Below are 12,086 nucleotides of genomic sequence, written 5' to 3'. Positions count from 1 at the left end.
CATGCTTTCTCTACCTGCAGCTGAAAAACTGCTTCATGCTTTTGTTTTCTCCAGGATCGATTACTGTAACACCCGGCTCGCTGGGGTGTCTAATAGCATCCTCACTAAAATTCAATTTGTTCAAAACTCTGCAGCCAGAATTTTGTCTCGGTCCCGCTCAAGAGATCACATCACTCCTGTCTTGGAGGCCTTGCAGTGGCTGCCTATCAGGTTTAGAATTGATTTTAAAATTTTGAATGCTGACATATAAGGCTCTTCATGGGCTACTCTCCAACTTCTCTGTCAGATCTTTTATCTCCGCTCTGCTGATCTCAGACTGCTGTGTGTCGCGTCTGCTCGCCTGCGCTCTATGGGCGACAGGGCCTTCTGTTGCTATGATCCCAAATTATGGAACTCTATTCCACTAGAGATCAGGGACTCAGCTTCTTTGAGTGTTTTTAAAGCTAATTTAAAGACTTACTTTTTTAGAAAGGCGTTTTTATGATTTTTATGTATAAAGAATAGAAAGAAAAGAAAGAAATCAAATGAAGAAAAAAAATCAGATGAAATATACAAAAAATTAATAATAATTTTTTTTTTGGGGGGGAGGTCGGTAGAAAAATGAAATTAGATCTAATATAAATTTATAAAAGAACTATGACTACAGGGATTACAAAAGTAAGATACAGTCTTTGAAAAATATGTAAAATATATCAATTGTATGCTCAAACTCACTAGCCTAACAGTTTCTCGCCAATCAACTCAACCAGACACAAGTCTGAGATACAAGGTTTCACTCACAGTAGCTATATACAAAAAACACACGGTTCCTAATGATTATTTTTACCCTATGATCACTGAGTTTACGACACTGGACAAAATGTTTTATGTATTTATTTATTTTTATAAAAGTTGCAGCTACAGTAGCTCCCACACGCTCAGTGCATTACAATGGTGTCACACGATGATACAGTAGCTCCCACACGCTCTGTACATTACAATGGTGTCACACGATGATACAGTAGCTCCCACACGCTCAGTGCATTACAATGGTGTCACACGATGATACAGTAGCTCCCACACACTCTGTACATTACAAAGGTGTCACACGATGATACAGTAGCTCCCACACGCTCAGTGCATTACAATGGTGTCACACGATGATACAGTAGCTCCCACACACTCTGTACATTACAAAGGTGTCACACGATGATACAGTAGCTCCCACACGCTCGGTGCATTACAATGGTGTCACACGATGATACAGTATCTCCCACACACTGTACATTACAATGGTGTCACACGATGATACAGTAGCTCCCACACGCTCTGTACATTACAATGGTGTCACACGATGATACAGTAGCTCCCACACACTCTGTACATTACAATGGTGTCACACGATGATACAGTAGCTCCCACAAGCTTGGTGCATTACAATGGTGTCACACGATGATACAGTAGCTCCCACACACTCTGTACATTACAATGGTGTCACACGATGATACAGTAGCTCCCACACGCTCGGTGCATTACAATGGTGTCACACTCTGTACATTACAATGGTGTCACACGATGATACAGTAGCTCCCACACACTCGGTGCATTACAATGGTGTCACACGATGATACAGTAGCTCCCACACACTCTGTACATTACAATGGTGTCACACGATGATACAGTAGCTCCCACACACTCTGTACATTACAATGGTGTCACACGATGATACAGTAGCTCCCACACGCTCTGTACATTACAATGGTGTCACACGATGATACAGTAGCTCCCACAAGCTCGGTGCATTACAATGGTGTCACACGATGATACAGTAGCTCCCACACACTCTGTACATTACAATGGTGTCACACGATGATACAGTAGCTCCCACACGCTCGGTGCATTACAATGGTGTCACACGATGATACAGTAGCTCCCACACGCTCTGTACATTACAATGGTGTCACACGATGATACAGTAGCTCCCACACGCTCGGTGCATTACAATGGTGTCAGACGATGATACAGTAGCTCCCACACGCTCGGTGCATTACAATGGTGTCCCACGATGACAGTCAGTATTATTATTATTATTATTATTATTATTATTATTATTATTATTATTATTATTATTTACTTCTTAGCAGACGCCCTTATCCAGGGCGACTTACAATTGTTACAAGATATCACATTATTTTACATACAATTACCCATTTATACAGTTGGGTTTTTACTGGAGCAATTTAGGTAAAGTACCTCAAGGGTACAACAGCAGTGTCCCCACCGGGGATTGAACCCACAACCCTCTGGTCAAGAGTCCAGAGCCCTAACCACTACTCCACACTGCTGCCCCGTATCTTCCTCTCTGTCACATGAACAAAACAAGACATAGACAAACAGTCGTATGTAACTTCAAAGCTGATTTCATGAAGCACAGCTCGATAAAACAGCTACTAATCAAAAGGTAAACTTTTTTTATTATCAATCCTCATTGAAAAGAAAACGAAAGTTACACACAGATTGTTTTAAATTCATTCTGGATGTTTCCAGTGCAAGCCAAAGATGGCCAACGCTTGCATTCAAACAGGCTGTAAATTACATTTAACAACTGCATCACATCAAATATATTTTATCTGTGTAATGTAATGACATTAAAGCAACCAACCTAATATGTTGTTTAATAACTCCTTGATGAGCGACCCCGAGGGAAAAAACAGCAATCCAGATTTTTTTTTTTTTTTTAAACATTTTTAACCATGTTTTTAATCATGACGTGTCAGGTACGTCTGTATCGCAAAAGAGGTTAATGTTAAAATATAATGTAATTGTATTACTCTTATTGTATTACTTGTATTGTAACACTTGAAATGTATTTGCTTACGATTGTAAGTCGCCCTGGATAAGGGCGTCTGCTAAGAAATAAATAATAATAATAATAATAATAATAATAGACAAATAGTTGTATGTTACTTCAAAGCTGATTTCATGAAGCACAGCTCGATAAAACAGCTACTAATCAAAAGGTAAACTTTTTTTATTATCAATCCTCATTGAAAAGAAAACAAAAGTTACACACAGATTGTTTTAAATTCATTCTGGATGTTTGTGCAAGCCAAAGATGGCCACTGCTTGCATTCAAACAGGCTGTAAATTACATTTAACAACTGCATCACATCAAATATATTTAATGTGTGTAATATAATGACATTAATATGTTGTGTAATAACTCCTCGATGAGCCACAGCAATCCAGATTTTTATTTTTTTTTTAAACATTTTTAACCATGTTTTTAATCATGACGTGCCAGGTACGTCCCTATCGCAAAAGAGGTTAATGTTAAAATATAATGTAATTGATTTGCAGAGTCAGTGTGATACCTGGAAAATAAATGTGCTGAGCCAATACAGAACCTTGTAGAGCTGTGGTTGTACTGTAGTTCAAAGAAACACTGCATTTAAAATGGAAGGCTCTTTTTTAATGCCTGCCCATTAGCATCAAAGATTGTACAGTATTTATCGAGATTACTCAGGACTTCAAAGAAATGTTGCATTTTACCCACTGAAAATACATTTTACTCTGTGTTAAAATTAGAGGGTAAGTTACTCCTAGACCCCAAACCTTATCTGGAGCACTGATGTAAGGTAATGTTTCTTTCTGAATGAACATGGTCCTTAGGGTTTGTCTCCGGTGTGAATTCACTGGTGTGTTTGAAGATGTCCTAACTTGTTGAAACTCTTCCCACAGTCAGAGCACTGATACAATTTCTCTCCTGTGTGAGTTTGCTGGTGTGTTTTTTGAGGTTACTTAACTGACTAAAACTCTTCCCACAGTCAGAGCAGCGATACGGTTTCTCTCTTGTATGAATTCGCTGGTGTTTATTCAGGGAGTCTGCATGCCTGAAACTCTTCCCACAGTCAGAGCAGAAATATGGTTTCTCTCCTGTATGAATTCGCTGGTGTGTTTTCAGTTTTCCTGAAACTCTGAAACTCTTCCCACAGTCAGAGCAGCGATATGGTTTCTCTCCTGTGTGAATTTTATGGTGTGTTTTCAGGTTTGCTAACAGACTGAAACTTTTCCCACAGTCAGAGCAGCTATACGGTTTCTCTCCTGTGTGAATTCGCTGGTGTGTTTTCAGTTTTCCTGAATTTCTGAAACTCTTCCCACAGTCAGAGCAGCAATACGGTTTCTCTCCTGTGTGAATTCGCTCATGTTTTGTCAGGGTTCCTCTTTCTCTGAAACTCTTCCCACAGTCAGAGCAGCAATATGGTTTCTCTTCTGTGTGAGTTAACTGGTGTGTTTTCATGTTACTTAACTGACTGAAACTCTTCCCACAGTCAGAGCAGCAATACGGTTTCTCTCCTGTATGAATTCGCTGGTGTATTTTCAGTGTTCCTGAATTTCTGAAACTCTTCCCACAGTCAGAGCAGCTATACGGTTTCTCTCCTGTGTGAATTTGCTGGTGTGATTTCAGGTGTCCTAACAGACTGAAACTCTTCCCACAGTCAGAGCAGCAATATGGTTTCTCTCCTGTGTGAATTCGCTGGTGTGTTTTCAGTTTTTCTGAAACTCGGAAACTCTTCCCACAGTCAGAGCAGCAATACGGTTTCTCTCCTGTATGAATTCGCTGGTGTGTTTTCAGTTTTCCTGAATTTCTGAAACTCTTCCCACAGTCAGAGCAGCAATACAGTTTCTCTCCTGTGTGAATTTGCTGGTGTGCTTTCAGGGGTCCTGATTGACTGAAACTCTTCCCACAGTCAGAGCAGCAATACGGTTTCTCTCCTGTGTGAATTCGCTCGTGATTTCTCAGGGTTCCTCTTTCCCTGAAACTTTTCCCACAGTCAGAGCAGCGATATGTTTTCTCTCCTGTGTGAATTTGCTGGTGTGTTTTCAGGTTTCCTAAGCGACTGAAACTCTTCCCACAGTCAGAGCAGCAATACGGTTTCTCTCCTGTGTGAATTTGCTGGTGTATTTTTAAACGTCCTAACTGGGTGAAACCTTTCCCACAGTCAGAATATTCACCACCGGCCGTCCTCTTAGCTGCTGGACTGGAACCTGGAAAATATGAACAAGAAAGACAGTAAGAGGGGCTGCTTGTAGGCTTAGGGTATGTGCCTGGGTGGTGGAGTGGATTAAAGCAGGGGTTCCCAATTTTTTTTACCCGAGGCCCACCTGTTCAGCTGCATCAGGCGCTGTGGCCCACTATTAGCACTCCTGGGGAAAATGTCAAATTAAAAACATTTTCTATGTTTAAACCTGTAACATGATAAATAAAGCTAATCTAAACTGTCCTTTATTCATTTGAATAAATAATGTGACAGATGGAAATCACATAGAATATGCACAGAGTTAAAAATTCAAACTCCTGCAGCTGCCTTTTCTGTTCTTTATACTTTGCAAAACGTATTCTTTGGTAGCGGATTCGACATATTGTAATGTTATGAATACTGAACACACTTTTTACATCTGCCAGCAGAGCGATCACATGACCTCAACACCGCCCTATTGTCAGAGCTCTCGCTCTACATCCCGCCTACAGGAAGGCAATCTGTTAGCTCTGATTTGTGAATTTCTGCTTTGATTGACAGTCCGTCGATACTCCCTTGCTACACTTTATTTTTCTATAATTACAGCTGCTGCCGATGCCTGCTTATCGTTATTAATAGAAAAAAACACATAGAATGTCATTGCACCCGCGGCCTGAAGGTGGTGCTGTTTGGAACCCCTGGATTAAAGTGTGTGCATTTTAGCTGTGGGGTTTGCTCTGGGTTACACCAGTTTAAAAATGCAAAGTTAAACATAAAGCCTTTCTGTGTGAAAGCAAAGTCAGTAAAGACTGATGCTGGTGAAACCGAGCCCTGGGATCAAAATCTGACTGTGAAGTTCTCCTGTAATGTTTCAGGTCTATTTCCCCTGACAAACCCTACAATATATTTTTCTCCTCAGCATTAGATTACAATGATATCTCTCTCATCATGGAGTTTTTTCTAATCTTGGGGTCTGTACAGATGCATACACTGAACTGCAGTGTAATCCGCATCAGCTGTCAATGATGTCCTTGGAGACTGGAACGGCTCCCTCCCTCTCTCTGTTTGGAATCATCTTGTTTATTGTTGTACAGATATACATCACGGTGCATTAGAAATGTGCAGCCCCATGCCATAGCATTACATTACACATGCAGGGTTTATGTGTTTTGTTAATTCAATTCTCTCTATTTATCATTCCTATAATTGAATCCCAACACAGTGGGTTACAGGACTCCAGTACACAGACAGAAGCACAAGCAGTTTATTTTATACAGTTACACAGACTGTAAATGCATCAGCAACCTACACTACAGACAAAAGTTTAGAAACACCTAGAATTTGAGGATGGCGACAATAAAAAATAAAAAAAATATGCAATGTGACATTGAAATCTAACATACTGTGCTACTATTGTGGCTTCCGGTGGACTTTTCCAATATAATTTAGTAGTTTCTTTGATTACATGATGCTAAATGAAAGGTCTAACTGATGTTTATATGTTTTTTTATTATGCCTCAATCCTACAATTGTAGGAGATGCAAAGCTTTTGTGCATAGCTGTAGAGCCCTGTCTAATCCAGCCCCTCTACAAACCAGCATTCTAATTCGGTATGATTTTGGGGTCCCGATCTAATCCCTATTGAAATGAATGGTGTGATCCCCTCTACAGTCCAGAGCCTGGCTATTCTGGAATCCGTCTGCCTAAATCAATGTATATCTGACTACAGCATAGGCTCATGTGATTTGTCTTTTATATGTTTAAAACTAGTCTGTAAAACCAATCAAATACAAATCCAGTAATCTGTCGCATATCTGACTGCGGAGGGACCAGAGTAAATACCATTTACTTTTAAAGTGTTCAAATAGATTAGTCATTTTTAGATCAGTATTCTGATTGGACAGATTTTAAAAGTAATCTAACCAATATGCTCCCTCCCTCTCAACCACACTGTGGATTTCACCCAATCTAGAATGACAATGTCACAGCTACTGGGAGTCACTCACCTGCTAGACTGCATTCTGAATGGGAGCGCCCGTCTTCCTTTCCACCTCCTTGCATGCTGTTGGGAGAGCCTTCCTCTCCAGCGCCTTGCTCTCTCACGCAGATTCTCTCCAGCACCACGCTACACTCCCGCAGGCACACAGGATCCAGCTCAGGGATGTTTGGTTTGAAGTTCTCAGATTCTTCCTTCCCTGGTTCCATGTGCTCAAACTCTACTTCAGGGGGCTCCTGTTTAATACAGTCAGTTTCCAGCACCTCTTCTTGTTTCACAGGAAGGGGTTCTTCTGTCTGGGGGATCTCCAGTTCATTATGCTCAGCTTTAATGTCAGAGACCTCAGGCTGACTGCTGTCACATTGCATCTCACAGAGCTCCTGTTTAATGGGGAGGGAAGCCAGCCCAGAGAACTCCACTCTAATGGGGACAGGTTCAAGTTCAGGGAACTCCTCTTTAATCTGGACAGAGTCCATCTTCACACTGTCCATGGCAGCACACGGGATTCTGTTTAGTAGCTGCTGAAAAAATAATTATGTATCTATTTAAATACAGTGTTATGAAGGGCATTCAAGGGACAGACACAATCTGGCATTATAGCAGGAGTGGCTTTACTATTGAAGGAACACAGAATTTCTAGTAATAAATTTATAATATCATACAATTTTATCTGTTGAAAAAGTTTAACCATTTGTGGCCCTATGTCGGACCAGGTCCAGCATTACAATTTTTCCTTTCCGGTCCGACATCATCAAAAAGATGCCAAGCACAGGTCTCTAGTTGTTTTTTCTCAGGAAAAAGCAGAGAAAAGCTTTCAATGGCTGAGTGAGACCGATAGCAGGCGAAAAAAAAAAAAAAGGAGTCGGATCTGAGCAATACAGATAGTCCCTTCACCACAGACATAACACGGACATAAACAAACAAGATACCTGCTTCCGCATCCAGCGCTCAAAGAATATCACAGACATTTGCCAAGCTTGACGTTACAGTAATAAAATAATGCCAAATGCATACTGAGTTTCTACTGAAGCTACAGTAACACTGAAATCAAATTTCATTGACAGTACAATGAAAAGTATTATAAATTCAGTAGTACTGTGCATTTTATTGACAATACGGTTGTAAGAGAGCCTGCAGCAGGGCAGCAGGAGAGAGCCCTGCACACTATTAGCGGGGGCAGGGCAAAGCCCTGCTTGTATAGAGGCTTTGTATTATTAATAGAATGTATAAATATGACTGTATTATTAATAGAATGTATAAATATGACTGTATTATTAATAGAATGTATAAATATGACAGCGCAGCCTTGTGTTTTGTTTTGTATTTTTAAAAAATCTGATGTTTTGTTATTGTTTAAAAACCTTGTGCAGAAACAGTGAAGGAAACTGCCCAGCCTGACCCAGGGTCTGTTTTGTTTCTTTTAGTGTTCGTGACTTTGTTTTGTTTTAACTGTTTGATTTCACTCTGTGAGCAAGTGTTTTTGTTAAAATGTTTGTTTTTGTATTTATTTTTGTGTTTGTAAAGAAACACGACAATGTCAATTTAGTACATTGTCAATGCAAATTGAACCGTGTCACGCTCAACACTGTCTGTCTCAAGAAGTCGGCAGCACTCAGCAAATCTAGATTTGCACTGTGGAAGAAAATCTCTCACCGGCATGGTTTGCAATTTTCATTATTCTTGATTTTTTTTTCTAACCGTAAAAAGTCTGAAATTAAAAAGATGTTATCCCAAAGGCGACTGGCTACTCTTGTAATGACGCTGCATGACTGTAAAATGACCAGCCCCTACGTAGAAAAATACGTAGTTCATTTACATTTGTTTAGAACATGTAGTTAATGTATTTATCAAAATCAACGTGTGTACTCAGGGGCATGTGAAATAAACACCGCAATTGGGGAGACACATTAAACAAACAAAACAAAAAACCATATATATATCTATATATATACACACACAATGTGTGTGGTGTGTGTTGATATGGTTATATAAATAAATAGCATTACACTCGCCATTTCAATGAAACTCCATACGCTGTGGAGCTTTTTATCACTGACACATCTTTCTGCAGTTGCAGCTGTAACAGGTAGTGCGGCCCAAAGCACCTGTAGGTGGAATACATCAGGATACAGAAGTCCAGGTCATGTTCTTTACAGAGCTTCATGAGTTCTGACAAAGACATTGCATTGTCCGATTCCCGAGCGTTAAAACAGGCTCAATGTGGTGTACGAATAAATCACACTGCATTTCAGGAACTCTGCATTGAAGCTCTCGATTCAGCTTCACAAGTGCTTTCCCTTTAGTATATTAACAGTTTTCAGTTTAGCATAAAATAGCATCATTTTTAAAATGTGCGGTTTATCCACTAATTGTACTACTACAGCTGGACTCAAACATTAAAGGGACACAAGCGCCAGTCCTTAACTGCACGTTATTATTATTATTACTTATTTCTTATGGGGGGGGGGGGGGGGGGGGGGACATGTGCAAACCAAGTACACACACGACCATAACTACACTTTATGAGGAAATACGTTTAGTGTGTGAGTGTCAGTGACAGAAAGGGCAGAAATCAATATTTTGGAGATGATTATTGGAGGGGCCAGTGCCCCTGCATGTACTAAATATTTGAAGATGCACTAAATAGTGTGGCCTTCCACACGTGTGTGTGTGTGTGCGCGCGTGTGTGTGCGCATGTGTGTGTATGCGAGTACTAAAAGCACATCGAACACCCGATGCCTTAATATTTTGTGTACAGATTAGTTTTGTTACTAAGGAATTTTGCCGACTGTATTAAGTTATTTTTTAATTCTGTTTAGACCTTACAATTCATGCCAAAGCTGCCCGATTCCAGCCTTGCTGAAGCACCCCCAGATCATCACCGATCCTCCACCACATTTCACAGTGGGTGTGAGACACTGTGGCTTGTAGGCCTCTCCAGGTCTCCGTCTAACCATTAGACGACCAGGTGTTGGGCAAAGCTGAAAATTGGACTCATCTGGGGGTGCTTCAGCAAGGCTGGAATCGGGCAGATTTGTCTTTGTGAAGGACGCATGAATCAAGCCAAGTACAAGGTTGTCCTGGAAGAAAACTTGCTTCCTTCTGCTCTGACAATGTTCCCCAACTCTGAGGATTGGTTTTTCCAGCAGGACAATGCTCCATGCCACACAGCCAGGTCAATCAAGGTGTGGATGGAGGCCCACCAGATCAAGACCCTGTCATAGCCAGCCCAATCTCCAGACCTGAACCCCATTGAAAACCTCTGGAATATGTTTAAGAGGAAGATGGATGGTCACAAGCCATCAAACAAAGCCGAGCTGCTTGAATTTTTGCGCCAGGAGTGGCATAAAGTCACCCAACATCAATGTGAAAGACTGGTGGAGAGCATGCCAAGACGCATGAAAGCTGTGCTTGAAAATCAGGGTTATTCCACCAAATATTGATTTCTGAACTCTTCCTAAGTTAAAACATTAGTATTGTGGTGTTTAAAAATGAATATGAACTTATTTTCTTTGCATTATTCGAGGTCTGACAACACTGCATCTTTTTTATTATTTTGACCAGTTATCATTTTCTGCAAATAAATGCTCTAAATGACAATATTTTTATTTGGAATTTGAGAGAAATGTTGTCAGTAGTTTATAGAATAAAACAAAAATGTTCATTTTACCCAAACACATACCTATAAATAGTAAAACCAGAGAAACTGATAATTTTGCAGTGGTCTCTTAATTTTTTCCAGAGCTGTATATGTATATATATATATTATATATATATATATATATATATATATATATATATATATATATAACCAATTCAGCAAATATGTGACTAACTGATGAGCAACAAATGGTGTTATCTAACATTGTAAACATATACAATTTTGTGGGTGAACCACAGTTTGTCTTATTCCTAGTGATTTGTGCAGCAGTCAATCACAACACTGACAGTGTACCATTTTTTAACGTCACACGGATCAAGTTTTGGTACCAGTACCACATTCTGATGATGTACCACGTTCTGCACCTACACCGGTTTTCAGCCACTTCCTGTAGCGCGACACTCTAAATACCTTTTCTCAAAATAACGAAAACAACCGCGTCTGTATCATTTAGTTTAAAACAACCGCGTCTATATCATTTAGTTTAAAACAACCGCGTCTGTATCATTTAGTTTAAAACAACCGCGTCTATATCATTTAGTTTAAAACAACAGCGTCTGTATCATTTAGTTTAAAACAACCGCGTCTATATCATTTAGTTTAAAACAACCGCGTCTGTATCATTTAGTTTAAAACAACCGCATCTGTATCATTTAGTTTAAGACATCTGCAGTTAATAAATAAATCAAATTAAAATATATATATATATATATATATATATATATATATATATATATATATATATATATATATATATATATATATATATATATAGGGTAATCAAAAACATTATGTTTTATAAAGTCATTAACACAGACGGACGTGCTTATCTCTCAGCGCGCAATGCGTTTTCATGTAGTTTATATTCAATATGAATCTACAATCACGTGTAGTTTCGTACAGTATCTGTTCAGTTCAGTCGGGATTTATCCCAGACACTAGGAGAGCATCGAGAGGTTGCGCGCATCCGAGTTCAGCAGGTTAAACCACATCAACACCGCGCTGACATTACTAGCTACCCATGACGAGAACATCACATACCTGCGCTGCACAGAAACACTGACCGGCTGAAAAACCCGCGGCTAACAGCAAAACACCACTGCGTCGAGAACAACCAAACACCAATTAAAAACAACAACATGGAACTCACTTTTTTATTATTTATCGTCCACGCCTTGTCAACTGGTGCGCAACAAAATGTTAAATAAATTAAAAACAACTGTGCAGGGCTGAGTCGGTTTTTTTCTTTCTTTTCTTTTAAATTTCAGGCGTTTGTCGTTGTTTTTATTCTCTTTGAAAATGCGCTGAGGTATGACTCTGCCTGCGCTCTAGTAACTCCTAAAAATCCTGCGTCGCCAGCGGGAGTCTGCCTCTGACGTCACCGCCTGCGTAGACGGAGCTGGGACAGATTTAGGAGGTTTCCCAGCGC

General features: G+C 39.8%; 1 protein-coding gene across 1 annotated transcript; it reads right to left on the bottom strand.

Moving 5' to 3' along the window:
* Positions 1-301: 301 nt before the first annotated feature.
* Positions 302-11,947, bottom strand: LOC131706962 (gastrula zinc finger protein XlCGF57.1-like). Its single transcript, XM_059008953.1, has 3 exons — positions 11,808-11,947; positions 7,007-7,517; positions 302-5,028 (listed from the first exon to the last, which is right to left on the bottom strand). Exons 2-3 carry the CDS (start codon positions 7,485-7,487, stop codon positions 3,695-3,697), a joined length of 1,815 nt encoding a protein of 604 aa, XP_058864936.1. The 5' UTR covers positions 7,488-7,517; positions 11,808-11,947; the 3' UTR covers positions 302-3,694.
* Positions 11,948-12,086: the final 139 nt, after the last annotated feature.

Source organism: Acipenser ruthenus, chromosome 38, assembly GCF_902713425.1.
Source record: "Acipenser ruthenus chromosome 38, fAciRut3.2 maternal haplotype, whole genome shotgun sequence".
NCBI classification, from domain to species: domain Eukaryota; kingdom Metazoa; phylum Chordata; class Actinopteri; order Acipenseriformes; family Acipenseridae; genus Acipenser; species Acipenser ruthenus.
This window is presented reverse-complemented; position numbering and strand designations above follow the sequence as displayed.

Bases quoted from the DNA above. Each gene is read 5' to 3' on its own strand.
- LOC131706962 (XM_059008953.1), bottom strand. From the start codon at position 7,487: ATGGACAGTGTGAAGATGGACTCTGTCCAGATTAAAGAGGAGTTCCCT. The intron at 5,029-7,006 runs GTGAGTGACTCC...CATATTTTCCAG, and splicing joins TTCAGAATGCAGTCTAGCAG to GTTCCAGTCCAGCAGCTAAG.